Source organism: Diorhabda carinulata, chromosome 8 (assembly GCF_026250575.1).
Source record: "Diorhabda carinulata isolate Delta chromosome 8, icDioCari1.1, whole genome shotgun sequence".
NCBI lineage: Eukaryota > Metazoa > Arthropoda > Insecta > Coleoptera > Chrysomelidae > Diorhabda > Diorhabda carinulata.
The window spans coordinates 2,852,448-2,875,176 of record NC_079467.1 but is presented as its reverse complement, the minus strand read 5'-3'; the positions used below and the strand labels follow the sequence as shown (position 1 = coordinate 2,875,176).

The 22,729-nt window shown below is 33.4% G+C and overlaps 1 protein-coding gene across 1 annotated transcript; it reads left to right on the top strand.

The window, feature by feature from the left end:
* The first annotated feature begins 2,032 nt into the window (after nt 1-2,032).
* Nucleotides 2,033-15,411, top strand: LOC130897018 (proteasome subunit alpha type-5). Its single transcript, XM_057805492.1, has 5 exons — nt 2,033-2,165; nt 2,250-2,521; nt 2,581-2,786; nt 2,841-3,070; nt 15,265-15,411. The coding sequence occupies exons 2-5, from the start codon at nt 2,250-2,252 to the stop codon at nt 15,343-15,345; spliced, it is 789 nt and encodes a 262-aa protein (XP_057661475.1). The 5' UTR covers nt 2,033-2,165; the 3' UTR covers nt 15,346-15,411.
* The last annotated feature ends 7,318 nt before the right edge of the window (nt 15,412-22,729 follow it).

The following is a 22,729-nucleotide window of genomic DNA, read 5'->3' as shown; positions in this document are numbered from 1 at the left end:
TGGTAAATAGTAAAATAATTTATTGATTCAACATCCTGATGACTCACGCAACAGGTATGTACAATCTTAAAATTCAAGGTTACAGTTCGAAAGTTAATACCCTCTGGATTTTTATGCTACCAAAAACATGTATTAACAAAACTTATACAGGGTAAGTAATTAAGTCAAGAAATAAAATATACAAACAATATTTACAAAAAAATTAATATATATACAAAAAGGTGCAGATACAACAGTATATTTATCATCAATGAGGAGTCTCTAATCTTGTTAAGACCTGAAATTAATCAGTATTATCAACCAGGGGCGGATCCAGGATTGAAATTTGGGTTTTAATGTAAAACACTTTATTTAGCCCTACTTCAAAGAAAGTTTTAGTAATTAGTTTAACGGCTGGTTTCATAATACATTTAGATGAAGCTTTAAGTTTTAGGTTTCCATTAAATTAAGTTTCGTGTTTCATAATTTACATTTAGTATAAATAGGCACAAGTATGATAAGCCACTCCACAACGATCATCATGAAGCTCTATACATAGACTATTGATGATAGGAGAAATTTATCATATCTATTTTATGAGCAAATATTTACTTCCGGATATACCAGAAATGGCCATTATCTCAGAAGGGCTAACAGATATCGAACCATGGATAACTTTGTTTAATAAATCTCATCAAGATCTATGTGTGTGTGAAAAGTCATGATTATTGATGCGCGCGCAGAAGAGTTTCTGTGAAAAAAGTTGCAAATGCATCATTTTCTGGAAAAATCAATAGAAGAAATCTCCGGAAGAAAATGTTTCCGTTTAAAATTTACTCATATCTTTCCTCAAATTACTGTGACTACAAAAATAATTCAAATTGCTCAAACAATACAATGTTATGTTATCTAATTAAATAAATTTTTATTCATCAATGTCGCTAGTTCGGCTCTGCAGCGCTTTAAAATTATTTGTGACTCATCTGATTATTATTTACATTAAAGTATAGTATTTACTTTTTTGTTATAATGTGAAAACGTTCAATTATTACTCCGAAATAAATTTTTTTAATGTGTATATACAGTTTATTAAATTTTGGTATCAAGATAATTTTATCTTAATAAAGAATAGTTTTATTTTCAAAATGCGAAAAACAATGTAACACTCCAATACATTTTAGTGGGATACTAACAACATATTTCCTTAAATTACGTAGATATAGCGCAGAAAATATGTAATTTGCAAAATAAAAATTTATCGTTTATCTGTACTTAAATCCATTATTTTTAAATAAAAATTTTACAAAATAGGTGTATATGCATGTGGAGTTATGATTGTAGTTTATATATTGAGAAATATTAGTTTTTATTCAGCATTAACTTTAAAATTGTCTTAGACAGTTTCTTTCGCCAGAACAAAGTTCATTAACAAAGCTACAGTAAGTACATAAAGTGAGCTAAACTAAAGGGATGTAAATTTTGGGTCTACTTATACAGTACCAATATTAGTATGAATCCAAAAATTGATAAACACATATTGAGGAAATATTCGGATAGATAATACTGGGAGAAGTTATTAAAATACGGAAATATTTTCTTTTGATATTCATGGAACGTATTGTTGAGGTTCACGTTAATATGTCACAAAATATGACAGTCATGACATTTACATAGATCAACTATATATAGCTAGGTAAATTTATAGTTTGTTGTCAGGTAAATAAATAATATATAATTTGAATCCGAAATTTTGTTCGTCATGTAATTATTTCTTTCACAACTCATTAGTTACAAAAATTAAACCTCAAATAAAAAAAAACTATTCAACTAACAACAAAAAGAAGAAGTTTTTTGTTTTTTGTGTCACTTTAGATAATTATTGAATCAATATTAGTATAGTTATATTAGTAAAGCCCATGTAAAGATGTACAAATTAAATCTAGCTACTTACAGAAAAAGGAGTGTCTTCCTTATATCAAATGTTACAAGTTTTAGCTCAATAGTAGCTGTAAATAAAAATCTAAACGCTATACGAGTTTACTTACAGGAAAAAGAAGAAGTGGCCCTTGTCATTTCAAAGTTGTTACTTGCAATTTTTAGCTGTTTTTAGTTTTCAAGTTACACTTTGGGCAATTATTGAATTAATTTTTGAAGCACCTCTTATTTCTATTTGATCAGTCTTCAAAGTGAGTTTTCGTTTGAGGAATATTCTGAAAACCGTATTTTACCGCTTTGTCATTTAGCTAACCTAATTTCTACTAATTTTTAAGATGTTTCTAACTAGAAGCGAATATGATCGAGGAGTAAACACCTTTTCGCCGGAAGGACGACTATTTCAAGTAGAATATGCTATAGAAGCTATTAAATTAGGCTCTACAGCTATTGGAATATGTACCAGTGAAGGGGTAGTATTGGCAGTGGAAAAACGTATTACTTCTCCATTAATGGAAGCTACTACCATTGAAAAAATTGTGGAAGTTGACAAGCATATTGGATGTGCAGTGTCAGGTCTTATGGCTGATTCAAGGACCATGATAGATAGGTAAATCATCACTACAAGGGATATTTCACAGCTATAATAATGAAAATTTCTGATTACAGAGCCCGTGTAGAATGTCAGAATCACTGGTTCGTCTACAATGAAAATATAAGTGTAGAATCCTGTGCTCAAGGAGTATCAAATTTAGCTATACAGTTTGGTGATTCAGATGATGATGGTGCGGCTATGTCAAGACCATTTGGAGTGGCCATTTTATTTGCAGGTATAGATGAAAAAGGACCTCAATTATATCATATGGATCCCTCCGGTATGTTAAATTATACCAAGATGACTGAATATGTCTAAAGTTATTAATTTTCAGGTACATATGTACAGTTTGATGCCAAAGCTATTGGATCAGGTTCAGAGGGAGCTCAACAAAGCTTACAAGAAGCTTACCATCGTAGTATGACTTTGGAAGAAGCTACTACTACTGCTTTGACAATTTTGAAGCAAGTAATGGAAGAAAAACTTAATTCGTCTAATGTTGAAGTTATGACAATGACTCCTAAAGATTTGTTTCATATGTTTACTAAGGAACAGGTGGAAGAGGTAATTGCTAAACTTAAGTAGATTTTTAAGAATTTCAAAATGATTAAGAGGGAGTAAATGAGATTTGTTTATAAGAATTTCTTTATACACAATAAAAAAAAAATAGAATAAATGGAAATTCTTCAACCTTTCCTCTTTCCAAAATACCCAGTGTCTACAAATCATATTTGAACATTTATAATTTATTAATGTAGGTCCATGAAACTAATATTTTATCATTTCTGACTCGAGTGTGTAATTTTATACCATTATTTTCATTTTATTATATTTCATATATTATTATACATACATATTAAATTATGTTGTAGATACTTATTTTAGTTAAAATACTTGAAATTTATAAAATGATTGTGCTCAATCCTTATAGAAATTGGACTTTGGTTAGTTTTTCTGAAACTTGATAGTTTAGAGTTTGGAGTAAGTTGTTTAAAAGCCTCAAAAATACCTCTAAAAAGTTCAAGGGTATCATAACAGGAGAGGCTTCGGTCGATTTTGCTGAAACTTGACACAATGATAGTTTGAAACAAGCTAATTAAAAGTCTCAATTCAACTGATTTATCAAAAGTGTCAAAAATCTTTTCTTACATGATTTAATTGCCTTATATAAGACTTATAAATATTTTTCTTTGAATTAGCATTATGCCAAGTTTGGCTTAAACCAATTCCCCTCCTTACAAAGTATCCTTGGACGCCTCATGGATAGTTATAAAGGTTTTGGGGTTTTGAACACATGGAGACTTTTAATAAGTTTGCTTTGAATTATCATCGTGTCAAGTTTCAGAATATCTGACCGAAACTCCTCCTCTTAAAGTACCCTTGGACTCTTCAGGGGTTTTTGGGGTGGAGAGACCACCAATATATTATACTTCTTAACAATAGTGTTAATTAAGGGCGACTAATCATTATAAAAGGTGATCTACCTGACTCACCACTATCATTTAGCCATCAAACGTCAACTGATATACATCTCCATTAATGGACACAACAAGTGAAAAAGCTGCTCAAGTCATCACTCTATTGCGACACGGTCAGAGGCAGCAAGAGGTCAATCTACTGTTTATAGAGTTTACCAACAGACTGGTAACTTTCATCGAAGACGAGGTTCCGGAAGAAAAAGCTGCACATCCAAGAGAGATGACCGATTAATTGTCAGCACAACGCTGAGAAATCTGGCCCTTATTGGTGTTTAAGTCAAATAAGAGCTTAGTGAAACTCGAGGAATGCCTTTGAGTGGCTGAACAGTCAGAAAAAGACTTAAGAAAGCTAATCTTGGGCCAAAAAGCCAGCTACTGGTCTCAAATGAACCTTAGCCCAACGAGCATGCCGTCTACGATGTTCCAGAGAACAAGTTAATTGAACTGATGAACGACGAGACTCCGAGAAATGGAGAAAGATTCCTGCAGTGTTGCGTGACTTTTGGAGGAGGCTCCTGGACGGTTTAGGCGGGTAATTCAACGGAAGCAAAAACCGAGTTGATTTTTATCGAAATTGGCGATGGACCGAGGGGATTAACGACGAACCATCCAAAGAAGAAATTTTAGGAGACCACGTCGTTCTATACGCCTGTTTCATACTGCAGTTTATGTACGGTAGTATTTACAGGATGTCGAAATTGATGCTATGAATGGCCAGCGCGTGACCCGGACTTAAATCCTATCGAGAATTTATGAACTTCGGGCTAGTAATCCTGCATTAGCCACGAAATCGGACCTCAAAACGGCGCTTACTGAAGAATGGGGAAGCATCGAACCAGATCGAGTAAAGAAACTTATTCGATTCAATAGGCGATTGGAAGCTGTTGTTAGGGCCAGGGAAGGGAACATTAAATATTGATAGGTTACTCTCAAATAAATTTTGATGTACTTAAGTTTGTATTTTATTTACTGTCAATTATAACCCCTAAAAAAATTACTCATTAACAACGTAGACCACTCATTATGAAGCTAATTGCTTCGATATGCTATCTTGTCGATTTTCTCATCATGAGTGTATTTTTTTATAATTAGTCAAGCTAAAAAGAAGTCAAGATTTAAAATGGTGGTTTTCTAATGGTAATCATAGATGGCTCTGCTTATCCTAATAGGGCCAATCTAGCATTACTTACAAATACAAGAGAGTTGTAAAGGGTGTCCGGTGGCAGAATTAGGATTTGAATGTCGAATTTCACCGTAACTTTTGATCGGAGGGGCGGAGAGGAGGCAGCGTTGGCATCGTCATTTGTGCGGGTTATTTAGTCGCGAAGTCGCAGTGGACGGTTGAACAACGTGCGTTTGCCATCGAAGCTAATGATTCGTAAGCAATTGCTCGTAGAAGTTTTTGTTCACGTTACCATAGTCGACGATTACGTGACGATTTGATTAGATCATTGGTGCGAAGGTTCCGAGCAACAAGTTCAGCAGAAAACGACCCATGACCGGGACCCAGCAGGCTGTCGAGAACGAATGAAAACATTGAACTCGTCGCGGCAAGTTTGCGCGATAATTCGCGTCAATTCGTTTGCAAGAGAGCGGCTGCCTTGGGGCTTCCAAAAATTATAGTGCACGAAATATTGAAGAAGGATTTTAAATTTCATTCATTTAACACTATCTTTCGGAGTGATGAAGCCCATTTTCATTGGAATGGAAGTGAAACAAGCGCTTATTGTCGTTATTGGTCCCCTAAAAGACAAAATCCCCGCTTGAAGCATCAACAACCACTTCACAGACTCAAGCAAACATCAAAATAAGAATAAAATCAAAATAGAAAATGTTCTAATAAGAAAAAATTAATTTTGATGTTAATGATGTAGGTGATCTATTGATTAATATAAATTCGCAAATTGTCAGTGTCAATATCATATTTTGATAAAGACTCAAAGAAAAGTCGAAACGTCAAAATTTATGTTTATTTTAAAAATTATCGAAAAAAACTAATTTTAAAACAGAAGAGACCTAAAATCGAGATCATTTAGAAGCATTTACATATCAAAAGGTCTAAGAAATAAGAAATTAAAGAAATTCCCAGTTTCTCGACAACGTCGTTCAATGGCTCTAAATGTATTTTTACTTGGTAAGTTTCTTCAAGAAAAATTTTCCGCATAACGTGTAACAGCAGCATTAGAGTTTCCCAAACGCTCGTCTAATGTTAATAACAAATTTGAGTACATTTTGATTAACAATATCTAATTGAACAAATAACAAGGTTTCCGAATTATTATTGACTCAATGTCATAACTATCAATGAATGACAGTTTTCCGTAACAAACTCAGAGAAAATGCTATTGCCCTGTAAAATTCAAAGTTAAATAATTATAGGTACTCAGCTATTGGGGACCTTAGTACGAAACAAACAACAGTTTGAGTCTCGCATACATGATCATCAAATTGTTATTTGTTTCATACTAAGGCCTTCAATAGATCAGTGCCCATACTTTGAGAAACAAGATCCTGTACTAATTAGACTGGATTTCTGTGAAAAGTTGAAAGAAACGAAAGCCCTCAGTCCCAATTTTTTTTAATATATATCTTCTATCGATGGGGTCTCATTTCCACGACTCAAAATTTTCAATTAATTCACAAAATGCTTACTAATCAATAATAATAATACACTGGCGAGCAAAAAATTGAGGCCACCTTAAAATTTACATGTTCTTTGAAATTTTACGTTCTCAGATAGTATTCGCAAACTGTACATCATTGCATGTGCCTTTGTAAGCTGAATGTGATACTCTATACTAAAGAAAAATGCATTTTTTTCTTCGATTTAATGATCTATTCTGAAAAAGTAAAAAATTAACATTTTGGGCGAAATTCAACATTTTGTTGTTAGGGAAGATATGAAGCGAACAAAATAAAAAAACTTGACACTAATAACGTATATTCCCTCCGCTTGCATTGATGACTGCTTGAAGTCGACGCGGTATACTTTAAATTAAGTTGCGAATCACATTCTGGTCGATGTTATCCCATTCCTGCAACAGCAATCTTCTCAGCTCCTGAGCAGTTCTTGGTGCTGGCGTGTGTCTGCGGACGAGTCGTCCCAACTCGTCCCAGACATGTTCTATGGGATTCATGTCTGTGCTGCGGGCTGGCCAGTCAAACCGCCTAATTTCTACCTCATCCAGATACTCCCTGACAATTCTGGTTGCATATGGTCCCGCATTATCTTGCATAAAAATCCCCCATAGTCACCATGAAAGGCATAACATGGTCTTCTAGCTCCTCCGTAATGTACCTGTGAGAGATTAGGAAGCCATTTTCTATGAGGACCCACTCTGTACGAGCTTGTGCAGGGATTCCCGCCCAAACCATAACTGACCTACCGCCAAATGGAAGACGCTCGTCAATGCAAACTTCAGCATATCTTTCCCCAGGTCTTCTTCACACTCGTCGACGTCCATCTGACCTAGTAAGGCAAAAACGCGACTCATCTGAGAAAAATACCCAACTCCAGTCATCATCATTCCAACGAACGTCAATCTTGCAGACCGATGCTGGCGTTGCAACGGGGGACCTGTAGCCATTCTTCTGCATGACAGTTCAGCAGCGTGAAGTCTTCTTCTAACAGTCCATTCACTAACGTTTATATATCTTACTTCTTCCAACTGATCCCGCAGTGAAACCGCAGTAGCTGTCCTATGTCGCAAACTTGTGGACATCAAAAAACGGTCATCTCGTTGAGTGGTAACTCTTTTTCGCCCAGACCCTGGTCTTCTTGTGATCAGGCCAGTCTCCAGAAAGCGCTGGTACACCATTTGCACACCACAAAGACTAGCACCAACAGTTCTTGCAGTTTCAGGTTGCCCCCGACCATCTTGTAACAGCACAATTCTTGCCACAACAATCGGATCTAAAGGCGTTATGGGCTTGTTAAATGACTACACTTTGCAATCGTTAGGTTTTACACAAAGAATCAACAGTAAATTGGAAAACAGGCAAGGGAAGTGTGAATGTTCAATTAGCACCAAGGCACATTTTTCATCAAAGTCGTACTCTTATACATCGAATGACAGATAATGACAGCTGTCAAGTCTTGGAAAAAATTTACTTTAACGCCTACTAATTCTTGTCAATATTGACGCTAAAATTATTCGCAATTTGCGAAGTGACCTCAATTTTTTTGCTCGTCAGTGTAATAATAATTAATAACTTTATCAATATTTCGAGTTTCATCAAGAGTACCTTTTTAGTGTAAAATTAAATGATGTTTATTTGAAATTTTGCTTAATAAATCTAATATTGAAAAAGTTATGTTCAATACTCTATGAGAGTCAGGCATTAAAACAAATTCATTTGATGGATGTATCAGCTTCCAAAACATATTTTTTCGTAAAAATTTTCAAGTTGCAAAATTTTTTAAATAGATATGCTTGCTCGCGGCCAGCAGGTTGTTGGTTTGCCATTATTTATAAAACAATAAAATTCTAGCTTCGCTAATCACCTATATTAAAGTTTGAAATAAAATTAACAGATGTTGTTCACTTCGTAATTATCGCGAACATTGATTATTATTAACAAACAGGTATCTCCTAAATATCGGGTACACATTATAATATACTTCGGAAAACCGACGCTAGATGGTACAGATAGCATTAATCGAAAAGTACTGGCGTGATTGAGTTTCTTCAAATGATGTTAATTTTCTTATAATTTGTTCTAATTGAATTTGTTTCGATAGTGCTGTATCTAAAGCCGGTAAAATTTTAAAAATTAATACACGGATCGATAATTCTTTGTATTTTGGAACATAAATGAACCCACACCTTTCGTATAAATAATAGTAGTACATTAATGTACTACTTATATTATTAGCGTCATAATTGTACCATCATCACAACAGTTGTTCTTTCAATTCGTCTAAACTAAATAATTTATTAGTCCGGGAGCCAACAACAGAAATAACACCATTTATCAACTATTTACATTTTTAGTGATGCACAAATGTCTTTCTTTAATAAATAGGTTAAGTTGCCTTAAACTCGTGATCAAGTGGGTATAATTCTTGGAGTCTTATGACGTTAGCTCTCACTTTCGGTTCAGATATTGCATCCAATTTGCCTACAAATGCAAAATTGGCGGTTACTACATCATAAGAATAATTGCGCTCAACAATCGCATATTGGGAAGAAGGTATCGACTCTAAAATGGTTACTTCCTTGTCTAGTTTCTTCCTTTTAATTATTCTCCTGTGGATGCTTCTGTATTATTCTGAGCATTTCCCTTCCGCAGCTTCTTTAAAAGCACCAAATGATTCCCTTTTGTTTCTATGAAAGTGATCAGCTTGGAGCCCTACATCTGCGTCAACACCTTGTAAGATTAGAGACTATATTCTCAAAATTCCGATAATATGACCATTTTTAGACAATTTAATTGAGCGAAAAGCTTCATTTTTAACTAAAGCCTTCTGTGGAATCACTATTTATATCTTCTGAACCGATATTAACTTGTCCTGGGCTGACCATAGTCTCGTGTTCTGTATTTTGTTACTGTCTCCCTGCGCCACTATAGAGACAGCACTGGCTTGTTTAATTGCCGCCCCATTTAGCCTGCCACCCCGGGCCATGGTCCCCATGGCCCTATGGTAAATATGCTACTGACCTACGCTAATACTCAAATCTTGAGATTCCTTTTCCATAATTGCTGGCTCATTTTCTTTATATTATTAAAAAAAGCAATAGAACATTATAATGTTCAACTCAATTGTGAAGGTTCGCTTTAAACAGGCTCAAATTATGAAGAAATTCTGTAAAATAAGCCGATAAACTTGCAGATTATAGGAGCAAATATGAGTATAATGTATGTATGTATGGATTTGGGGTCTTGTAAACACTACGACCCAAAGGATCTATTCTATTACCCTATCTTTCTGCGATCCTGCAGAACCCAGTGTTTACAGCTGATACATAATGGCTTTAATTGCCAGTGATCTCCTTCTTTTTCATACGCTCCCAGGTGTAGTGCTCTGGAGGTATCATTCTTTGTGCAACAAAACCTGCACGCTGAATCATCTGCTCGGTCTAGCGTCTTCAGGTTTTTGAACATTCTAAGTTACGTTTTCTCCCCCACGCTTTCCAGAACTATGTGGAAAGTTGAGAGATTTAGTGCTATTGTTGGGCAAGATTTCATGGCCTCAGTTGCACATAAGCAAGCCAGTCTTTGTACCTTCGATAGATTGTTCCTCGTGGTATTCAGACTAGTACTAGTACCCTAAACCACTGCCCCATATGTGATGATCGGTCTTACAATTGCCATGTACATCCACCGTAGCATCTTATGGCTACAACCCCAATTCCTCCCTGCAAAGTTTCTGCACACCATCAGGGCTTTTATGTGTTTTTTACAGAAGTTTATAGTCTAGTGTGAGTCCCAGATATTTCCCCTCTGTTTGCCACTCGATGACTTACCCGTCTAGCTTTATGGGCTTGAGGTTGAGTTTTTTCTTCCTAGTGAAGGAAATTAGATAGGTCTTGTTCGGATTGACGTTTAGGCCCACCGATCGACACCACCTTTTTGTATAGTTGAATCCTCTTTGAACTATGTTATAGAGTGTATTCCAAAAGCATCCTTTTGCGTAGATGACTATGTCGTCTGCATATCCTTGACAGGGTATGCCGAGCTTCCAACAGGATTTAAATGTGGTGGTGGAAAGGTCGATGGAATTGTGACATGAAGGCAAGAGGAGATGGAGGAAAACGTGTCTTGGTAGCTGATTCCACACGCTTGCACGTTCCGATAAATTGACGTTCTTGGCGTCTGCAGGCGAACTCATGATCCACGTCTGCCTGTAGAGTAGGTCTTGCAAAAACTGCTCTAGGTTGTTGGACCGAGTCAGTTCAGAGATTTTTCTTCTATACTATTAGATGTCCAAGTTTCTGGTCAACTCTAGGTCGCCCATAAGATGAACAGCTCTCTTCTTTATTGAACTGAGCATCTTCAGGGTATGCTTGGGAGCCGAGCTTCAAATGTGCTAGCAATATTCTAAAGATGGACGAATCTGGGCCTCGTAGAGGATTAGAAGATTTTTTTGGGCTCAAAGAGGACTACTGATTTTTAGAATGAAAGGGGTTTCATTGAAGTATAACATATGTAGTGGAATTTTTCCTCTGTACCTATTTCAAACTATCAAATAAAGATTCAAAAAAAGCGAGACCGAATCTTGAAAAACTAATATCAGTTTTTTAAATTGTGACCATCAATATGTTAAAAATTATTCTCATATCAAGAACAACAAAATCGGTATTGACGATTGTAATTAATGTACCGAGATGTTTTTCTTACAATCAATTTCTTGACGATTCTAATTGTGTAATTCTTAAATCTTCGATATAATTATTTATTATTTCTCAAAGCTCTCGTTGAAATAGTACCCACACAACCATCTGTTTCCTGCTGTTATTGTTATCTTCGCGACCCACATATGTATAAAAAAGGTAAAAGCAAAACTTCAATTACAATAAAAATGTTGTTGCTTAGTAAGCAATTTAGCACGTTTAAATCATTCGAATTAAAAGCATCAATAACATCGGTGACTTTATTTTAACTAATTATAAAAGTAAACAGGATCGTATTAGCTTTATAGAACGTAATTATTCATACCGCGTATTTATAATAAAAAAACATACAATATAAATTCTTGTCATATCCTTTGTTGTAGTCTTTCGATTACTCTTATCTATTTCCTCTTTCAAGTTTTTTCCTTTGCGTTATTTTCGTCTTTCACTTATTTTTGTTCCTTTCTGTTTTTGTCTCCTATTTAAATCTTTTAGAGTTCACTTTGCTTAACACGTTAAATGCCATGTGTTAACCTAACTTAACCTAACCTAACTTAACCTAACCTAACTTAACTTAACCTAACCTATTACTATTTTCATACAACTTTTAACCTCGTACGGCTTCTACTTCTAAATTTTTTTCCAAATTTCTAATAATTATCACTTTTGACAATAATGCAAATCAGTTTGATGCACATTGTGGGGAATTTTATGCTCTTCGAAATCGCTTTGAAGTTTTTTTGTATAACTCGTACTGGTTCACCAATAGGACTCATTACAGTACAGTTTTTGAAAAAAAGACTTTTCTCCTATTGGTGACCCAGTGAAGAAAAAAAATATTTTTTGCATAAATTCCAAATGGTAAAACTTTATATTTAAATTGTAAGTACTCAAAATTGACATTAAGGGCTCGAACTTGGTGAGAATTTTTTTTTGTATATGTAGATTAATATTTTTCTCGAGCATCAAAAATTTTTTTTTCTCGTAATTGAATTACCCTGGAATCCAACACTTAACCCTCTGAATTTACGCTCAAATTAATATATATTAGAAAATGTAGGCTTCTCTTTTGTATGGTAATTTAAATCCTCATTTTATCGAGTTCTTTTGCAACATTTCTATAACTTATTCCGATACTGGATGCCCTCATGTTTATTTCAACGTCCTCTTTATTTTTGTCTGCATACCCTTCCTAACCCATTTTTGAATCCTCCAGACATGATGTCCTTGAAAGAAATACACACTGCGTACTTGCTCAATTTATTACATGTGATTGTTTTTTTCAAATTAATTTTAATATCACAATTTCGCCCGCATGTTTTTTACGTCTTGGTATGTTAGTGTTTTTATAAGTTATAATTATGATTAGCTACTAATGAATGAATTATTATGGCGCATACAATTTTGTTCTTTGGAATGATATATTTTTCGTTATTTAAAATATTTTTACAAGAAAAACTCACATAACAAAATCGCGAAACCTTCGTAAAATTACTGATTGGCAAAATAGTTTTGTTTTTGGCAATTGGTATTTTTCTTTATACCATGTACTGTCGAAACGAAATCTTTCCCAAAAAGAACATTCTTCAATCCCACGAATATCTGTTTTTATCGATAAATCAGCAAATTTTTTACATAATTTATGACTTTTTATCGAGTTTTATTTACTTGAATTCAAAATACAAGCGAATAGGAACATGTGGAGTGAAAAGGTAACTCAAGATGACAGCACTAAATGTCACAAGCAGAGCAGCCAACTACTTAGAACGAAAAACCGCAATTTCCGCAAACAGCCGCTACAAAAATAGCGTCGAGATTCTTCAACGAAGTGTCCGTCAATGGGTGACTCCCCCAAATGTACATAACCTAAATCTCAGTCATACAAGTTAACAACGTTTCATTTGTCTTCGCTTTTTATCGAGTTTTATGTATTTGAATTTAAAATACAAGCGAATAGGAACATTTGGAGTGAAAAGGTAATTCAAGATGACAGCACTAAATGTCACAATCAGAGCAGCCAACTACTTAGAACGAAAAACCGCAATTTCCGCAAACAACCGCTACAAAAATAGCGTCGAGATTCTTCAACGAAGTGTCCTTCAATGGGTGACTCCCTCAAATGTACATAACCTAAATCTCAGTCATACAAGTTGACAACGTTTCATTTGTCTTCGCTTTTTATCGAGTTTTATGTACTTGAATTTAAAATACAAGCGAATAGGAACATGTGGAGTGAAAAGGTAACTCAAGATGACAGCACTAAATGTCACAAGCAGAGCAGCCAACTACTTAGAACGAAAAACCGCAATTTCCGCAAACAGCCGCTACAAAAATAGCGTCGAGATTCTTCAACGAAGTGTCCGTCAATGGGTGACTCCCCCAAATGTACATAACCTAAATCTCAGTCATACAAGTTGACAACGTTTCATTTGTCTTCGCTTTTTATCGAGTTTTATGTACTTGAATTTAAAATACAAGCGAATAGGAACATGTGGAGTGAAAAGGTAACTCAAGATGACAGCACTAAATGTCACAAGCAGAGCAGCCAACTACTTAGAACGAAAAACCGCAATTTCCGCAAACAGCCGCTACAAAAATAGCGTCGAGATTCTTCAACGAAGTGTCCGTCAATGGGTGACTCCCCCAAATGTACATAACCTAAATCTCAGTCATACAAGTTGACAACGTTTCATTTGTCTTCGCTTTTTATCGAGTTTTATGTACTTGAATTTAAAATACAAGCGAATAGGAACATGTGGAGTGAAAAGGTGATTCAATATGACAGCTTTAAATGTCATAAGCAGAGCAGCCAACTACTTAGAACGAAAAACCGCAATTTCCGCAAACAGCCGCTACAAAAATAGCGTCCAGATTCTTCAACGAAGTGTCCTTCAATGGGTGACTCCCTCAAATGTACATAACCTAAATCTCAGTCATACAAGTTGACAACGTTTCATTTGTCTTCGCTTTTTATCGAGTTTTATGTATTTGAATTTAAAATACAAGCGAATAGGAACATGTGGAGTGAAAAGGTAACTCAAGATGACAACACTAAATGTCACAAGCAGAGCAGCCAACTACTTAGAACGAAAAACCGCAATTTCCGCAAACAACCGCTACAAAAATAGCGTCGAGATTCTTCATCGAAGTGTCCGTCAATGGGTGGCTCCCCCAAATGTACATAACCTAAATCTCAGTCATACAAGTTGACAACGTTTCATTTGTCTTCGCTTTTTATCGAGTTTTATGTATTTGAATTTAAAATACAAGCGAATAGGAACATCTGGAGTGAAAAGGTAATTCAAGATGACAGCACTAAATGTCATAAGCAGAGCAGCCAACTACTCGGAACGAAAAACCGCAATTTCCGCAAACAACCGCTACAAAAATAGCGTCGAGATTCTTCAACGAAGTGTCCGTCAATGAGTGACTCCCCCAAATGTACATAACCTAAAGTACAATTATACAAGTTGAAAACGTTTCATTTTTCTTCGTGTAACCCCTTTAAAGATCTTTTAATAGTTGAAAAAGACCAATCAAATTATGGAAAATATTCCAACAAAATTGAAAATATTTTGAAATAACTCACTAATTTGTTTATTTTTTTCATAGTTGGTATAACAAGAGTTGAATAAATTATTAAATTATACATTTTGCAGTAACTTAATAATTTGTTTACTCTTTTATAGAGTGTGTTCTGGTACTTGATGTAAAAAATTCGGGATTGATTAGATGACGTGAAAATAATCCTGCGACATGAAACATCCTCGTTTCTGAGTTATATGCCTTTAAAGTTGCGAAATCCGACCAGAAGACCAGAGACGGCTCATGTCCAATGGTTAACAATCCGTGTCTATTTTTTCACATCATCTACTCAATCCCTGAACATTCTGTAGATCTACAACTTCCTTGTAGGCATTGTTTTTAATTACCATTTTGTTTTCAGGCTATTAAAACAGCGCAACGTGTGGAACCAGAACATCCCCAAGGTTTGAGCACATTCAAAAAATCTACTAACGTTATATAATCTCTCATTTTTTTATCTGATTTTTCTAATGTATTTTTTCACTAATAAACTTTCGTACCAATTGTATTTTCATGTTTATATACCCCTTACACAAAAGAAATACGAACAGTAATAAACAAGAAAAAAAAAAGAAATGAATGAAGAGTGAAAAACAAAGTAGGGATGTAAAGAAAAAAGTAAAATAAGCGAAACAGAAGAAGAAGAAATTAACGAAGAATATGATAATAGCAACAGAAAATTCTGGCATAGCATAAAAGCATTGGGGAGAAATAAAAGTAAGGAATTGAATATATAGAAAACAAACTTCGAACAAAACTCAAAGAAATAGTAAGAAGCAGACCAAACATACAACATGGCAGAAGAGGAAGAAGGAAAAAATGCAAATGTGGGGTAAATCAACTATGAAGAGGCAATACGTAGATCAAAATTAACAAAATGGACGGAGCAGATGAAATAGATCCAGAAATGGTTAAATATCTGGGAGAAGAAGACAAGATATAGTTATGGGAGGTAATAAAGGAAGCATGGTGGTCAGAAATAATAGCACAAGAAGTGGAAGGAGAATTTGTTAATTCCAATCCACAAGAAAGGAGAACAAACAAATTGGGAAAACTACAGACCAATATATCTATAGTGTTCTGCAAGATATAAACTAGGATAATGGAAGGAAGACTAAGAGAAGAAGTAGGAAGAGGACCAAGTAGTATATTGAAAAGGAAAAGAAATATATTTGAAAGACGTTACCAAATAGGAGAAATACTACATTTGACGTTCTTAGACCTGAGAGCAGCATTCAACTCAATCCAGAAAAAAACATGTGGAATATATTAAATTGGAGCAAAAAAGATAATAACTATCACAGAAGTTTATAAAGGGAAAGTAGAAATGATTTATATAAAGATCAGAGGGGTTATAGTGGAAAAGGGGATAAAATAAGGGTCAGTCTGAGCTCACTATTGATCATCACAATGGATGGAATACCAAAGAAAGTAATTATGGCAGAGAATCACAGAAAGATGGAAGTATTAGTAAAAATTTGGATAGAAGAGCAACAGACAATAAATCAAATGATGATACTGACACAGACGGGAAAAGATGGAGAAAATGGATGATGGATATATTTCGGACGCCCTAGAGAGGACAAAAAGAAAAATGAGGAGAAGAACGTGGTGAAGTCCAGACTGTGACGCCAAAAATCTAATAAAATTTTTTGGTTGAATATGGGAGATGTGTAGTCCGCAGGGACTGTGGGCAGATGTGGAAAAAGCAACTCACCTATTATTAAAGGAAAGTAGCTTGGGTCATAGGGATAGGTTTGAAGGACATTGTAAATTTTATGACAGATTTCGAATCGGTAGTCGGTATTCAAAAGTTTTCAAGATAGCTAATTATGAATCTATTGCTATCTCAAAATTCAAAATGGCGGATCCAAAATGGTGAACATAAATAAACAAAATGATTGGATTGAAACAAAAAATGGTTAATAAGGGTTTTTGAAGTAACAAATTATAAATGTAATATTATTTTTCTTTCGAATTTGAAATGCCGTATCCAAAATGGCGAAAATATATAAACAAAATGATAGGATTGAGAAAAAAATGGTTAATAAAGGTTTTTGAAGTCGCGAATTATGAATTTAATATTATTTTTTTCAAATTTGAAATGACGGATCCAAAATGGCTTACCTAAATAAACAAAATGATTGGATTGAAACAAAAAATGGTTAATAAGGATTTTTGAAGTAGCAGTTCATGAATTCAATATTATTTTTCTCAAATTTGGAATAGTGGATTCAAAATGGTGGATCTAAATTAACAAAATGGTTAGATTGGAACAAAAAATAGTTAATAAGGATTTTTGAAATCGCAGATTATGAATTTAATATTATTTTTTTCAAATTTGAAATGGCGGATCCAAAATGGCTTACCTAAATAAACAAAATGATTGGGTTGAAACAAAAAATGGTTAATAAGGGTTTTTGAAGTAACAAATTATAAATGTAATATTATTTTTCTTTCGAATTTGAAATGCCGTATCCAAAATGGCGAAAATATATAAACAAAATGATAGGATTGAGAAAAAAATGGTTAATAAAGGTTTTTGAAGACGCGGATTATGAATTTAATATTATTTTTTTCAAATTTGAAATGGCGGATCCAAAATGGCTTACCTAAATAAACAAAATGATTGGATTGAAACAAAAAATGGTTAATAAGGATTTTTGAAGTAGCAGTTCATGAATTCAATATTATTTTTCTCAAATTTGGAATAGTGGATTCAAAATGGTGGATCTAAATTAACAAAATGGTTAGATTGGAACAAAAAATAGTTAATAAGGATTTTTGAAATCGCAGATTATGAATTTAATATTATTTTTTTCAAATTTGAAATGGCGGATCCAAAATGGCTTACCTAAATAAACAAAATGATTGGATTGAAACAAAAAATGGTTAATAAGGGTTTTTGAAGTAACAAATTATAAATGTAATATTATTTTTCTTTCGAATTTGAAATGCCGTATCCAAAATGGCGAAAATATATAAACAAAATGATTGGATTGAGAAAAAAATGGTTAATAAAGGTTTTTGAAGACGCGGATTATGAATTTAATATTATTTTTTTCAAATTTGAAATGGCGGATCCAAAATGGCTTACCTAAATAAACAAAATGATTGGGTTGAAACAAAAAATGGTTAATAAGGGTTTTTGAAGTAACAAATTATAAATGTAATATTATTTTTCTTTCGAATTTGAAATGCCGTATCCAAAATGGCGAAAATATATAAACAAAATGATAGGATTGAGAAAAAAATGGTTAATAAAGGTTTTTGAAGACGCGGATTATGAATTTAATATTATTTTTTTCAAATTTGAAATGGCGGATCCAAAATGGCTTACCTAAATAAACAAAATGATTGGATTGAAACAAAAAATGGTTAATAAGGATTTTTGAAGTAGCAGTTCATGAATTCAATATTATTTTTCTCAAATTTGGAATAGTGGATTCAAAATGGTGGATCTAAATTAACAAAATGGTTAGATTGGAACAAAAAATAGTTAATAAGGATTTTTGAAATCGCAGATTATGAATTTAATATTATTTTTTTCAAATTTGAAATGGCGGATCCAAAATGGCTTACCTAAATAAACAAAATGATTGGATTGAAACAAAAAATGGTTAATAAGGGTTTTTGAAGTAACAAATTATAAATGTAATATTATTTTTCTTTCGAATTTGAAATGCCGTATCCAAAATGGCGAAAATATATAAACAAAATGATAGGATTGAGAAAAAAATGGTTAATAAAGGTTTTTGAAGACGCGGATTATGAATTTAATATTATTTTTTTCAAATTTGAAATGGCGGATCCAAAATGGCTTACCTAAATAAACAAAATGATTGGATTGAAACAAAAAATGGTTAATAAGGCTTTTTGAAGTAGCAGTTCGTGAATTCAATATTATTTTTCTCAAATTTGGAATAGTGGATTCAAAATGGCGGATCTAAATTAACAAAATGGTTAGATTGGAACAAAAAATGGTTAATAAGGATTTTTGAACTTGCAGATTATGATTTTGATATTATTTTTCCCAAACTTAAAATGGCAGATTCAATGTGGCAATCAAAGCACTAGAAAATTGACCAATATAATATATAAATATGGTATAAAAGGGTTTTGAATTTTTTGATGATTAATTCAAAACTATTTTCCAAGTCTAACTTGGAACTTGGACTTCCTCACTTTATGAAAAACCCTAAAATCGTATTTTCCGAGAAAATTGTCGGAAAAAGATTCTTGGAATCAAAATAAATTTTTTTGTCACTTTTCTTGGTAAATAGGTACTTCTACATCTCATGATACGGCTATGTAATCTTCAAAATATAGAGCTTTTCACCAATCCAAACCTTCTTATTGTTCTTCACTAAACTGAAAAACTTCATTCAATAATCTAGGCGCGATATTGATTTAGAATGTTTTAATAATTTCTGGAATGATATGGAAAATCTAAAATGAGTGCAAACTATTGCAATCGATTTAGAATGTTCGAGAACATTCTAGAAATTTCCCTACTGGTCTGCAAGTTCCAAAATGAGTGCAATTTATTATGATCGATTAGGAATCTTCGAAAAAGTTCTAGAAATTTCTAAAACGATTCAGAAAGCTCTAGAAATTTCTAGAATGATCTAGAAAGTTCCAAACTGAGTGAAGTTTATTATGATCGATTTAGAATGTTCGAGAACGTTCTAGAAATTTCCCGAATGATCTGCAAGTTCCGAAATGAGTGCAATTTATTATGATCGATTAGGAATCTTCGAAAAAGTTCTAGAAATTTCTAAAACGATTCAGAAAGCTCTAGAAATTTCTAGAATGATCTAGAAAGTTCCAAACTGAGTGAAGTTTATTATGATCGATTTAGAATGTTCGAGAACGTTCTACAAATTTCCCGAATGATCTGCAAGTTCCGAAATGAGTGCAATTTATTATGATCGATTAGGAATCTTCGAAAAAGTTCTAGAAATTTCTAAAACGATTCAGAAAGCTCTAGAAATTTCTAGAATGATCTATAAAGTTCCAAACTGAGTGAAGTTTATTATGATCGATTTAGAATGTTCGAGAACGTTCTACAAATTTCCCGAATGATCTGCAAGTTCCGAAATGAGTGCAATTTATTATGATCGATTAGGAATCTTCGAAAAAGTTCTAGAAATTTCTAAAACGATTCAGAAAGCTCTAGAAATTTCTAGAATGATCTAGAAAGTTCCAAACTGAGTGAAGTTTATTATGATCGATTTAGAATGTTCGAGAACGTTCTAGAAATTTCCCTACTGGTCTGCAAGTTCCAAAATGAGTGCAATTTATTATGATCGATTAGGAATCTTCGAAAAAGTTCTAGAAATTTCTAAAACGATTCAGAAAGCTCTAGAAATTTCTAGAATGATCTAGAAAGTTCCAAACTGAGTGAAGTTTATTATTAACTATTTAGAATGTTCGAGAACGTTCTACAAATTTCACGAATGGTCTGCAAGTTCCAAAATGAGTGCAATTTATTATGATCGACTTAAAATGTTCTAGAAATATCTAGAATTTTTGGATTGTACTGAAAAATTAGTATACTCTATATACACCGCATGTTTAATGGTTCAATATAGAAAATATATATCTACAGTATCAATGTTAAAAAATGTATCCTCACATATATTCTGTACCATTAAATATACCATTTTAACCCCAGCAACTGCTGCTAGGAATTTTCATGAAATTTATTTTTAAATGAATAATAAATTCAATTCAAAACATCAAAAAATTGTTTGTATTATTTCATCATTTCAATTTATGGAGACACTATATACAATATTATCAGCGGCAAGAACTTGTAACTAATACTTCTCCTTAAATTGACTGACAGTTAATTCTCCAAAATATCCATTTTAATTCATGGTTGATGGCATCACAGACATATACCGAGCGAGAGGTTCTATTAATGTCCTGAATAGAGGCGTGCCAGGGTCTTCTCGCGTCTGGATCTGTCTGATAGAAGCCTCCAGAGACATGCTTTGTGCTACTAAATCACTCATTAAAGCCTAAAGCGAGGGCCTTATCCTTTCACCCTTGTCGCAATTTCTAAAGATACATACTGGTCGATCGAGAAGTTACTGACTTCTTGGATAAAATTAAAATCTAATTAATATGAAATCCTTAACGCTGTGTTTTAGCACACGCATTATTTAAGTTTCTCATATTAATTGATATTTTCAAAAAAATATTTATTTAAAATCAGAATGACAGATTATAAACAATTTATTTGATTGATTTCATACGATTTGCGTCCTTAGAAGACATTAAATTTTACCTGTATGTAAATATGGAATAATTAGGGTCTGACCATTTTTGCACATATTCCAAATCGGTCTCAAGGTATAGCAATAGAAGATTAGGAAATTAACAATATATTCTGATGATTGTTTAGTTTTTTAATTTGGAATTCAGTAATGGTATCCCAGTTCACTGAAGGACAATTCATGGATTGGATAATAAGTTATATAGACATATTTCGTATTCGAAGCAAAGAAGTCTTCTTAATTTTGATGTTCTCCCCCTGGATGTCCTTTCAACTACACCGGAAAGGAGCGCAGCTAAAAATACGAAGATTGGAGTGTCCTTCTTACCTTTGTACCTTGGACATTGAACATCTAGTATAATTTTCTTTTTATGCTTCTAAATATCTTGATTTTAGGTCTTTTCTGTTTTAAAATTAGTTTTTTTTTTAATAATTTTTGAAATCAATGTTTCGACTTATTTATAAATATGATCGAAATGTCAATTTTTATCTGTCTTTCGAAAATTATTAGAAAAAAACTAATTTTAAAACAAAAGCTACCAAAAATCAAGAATATTTAGAAGCATAAACATATCAAAAGGTGTAAGAAATAAGAAATTAATGAAATTTATATTTTATTTAGACGTTTCACCGTGTATAAGTGACCAGTGGTCAATCCGATAATAAGGATTAGCTGATATATTTCGAATCTCCTAGTATTTTGAATAGCCCTCTGAAGAGAGGTGTTTTAATTCTATAGTTTAAATACGAAGGTTTCTATTTAAGTTTTGAGATATGGCAACACTGATATGAATACGTCAAATTTGACATAATCATCATAGAGTTTGACATTTTTAATGATGAACGTACTCAGAACGTGTTGTCATACGAGTGCTATTTAAGTTCAGGTTAAGGTCGTTTAAAATTGGGTGTTGTGCCAAAAAACATCGATGCGGGGCTTAAACTGATGTTGTGAGACCGTCATGTGACAAACTTTGGCATATTTGGGCATTAGTTCCACTAGCTAACATTCAATATCGCATGAACATTTAGCTGTCAAAAATATTTGGTACCTTATAATTTTAAAATTTCTCAAAGAAGCTCTTATTGATTGGTGCAAAGAAATTCCGAAAAAATTCAATCGCTGTGCTTCAAAATACGTCTATAAGATCGCGACAAGCAATGAATTATGGATCTATGCATATGAACTCGAAACCAAAAATCAATTGACTGTATGGGTCTTTCAAGACGAGCTAAATCTAATAAAAGTTGCTCGTGCACAAGGCACGAAGTTCGGACGTCGCCACCGAATAATGTAGGACAGTCATTCTGAATGGTACATCGGCATATGTTCGAAAGAATAAGGAAAATCAATCGGATCATTTCCCACCACACAGTTCAAACAAAACCCAATTGATGGGTCATCAACCGTACAGTTCTTGTCTGAAACCTAATGATTCCTTTGTATTCCTGCAGATCAAAATAAAATGCGGAGTCAACGTTTTTCTACATCTGGAGGAGTCGTTTATGCATCCAAATCACATGTTTTAGAGATACCCCAATC

Bases quoted from the DNA above. Each gene is read 5' to 3' on its own strand.
- LOC130897018 (XM_057805492.1), top strand. From the start codon at position 2,250: ATGTTTCTAACTAGAAGCGAATATGATCGAGGAGTAAACACCTTTTCG. The intron at 2,522-2,580 runs GTAAATCATCAC...TTCTGATTACAG, and splicing joins TCAAGGACCATGATAGATAG to AGCCCGTGTAGAATGTCAGA. The intron at 2,787-2,840 runs GTATGTTAAATT...ATTAATTTTCAG, and splicing joins ATATCATATGGATCCCTCCG to GTACATATGTACAGTTTGAT.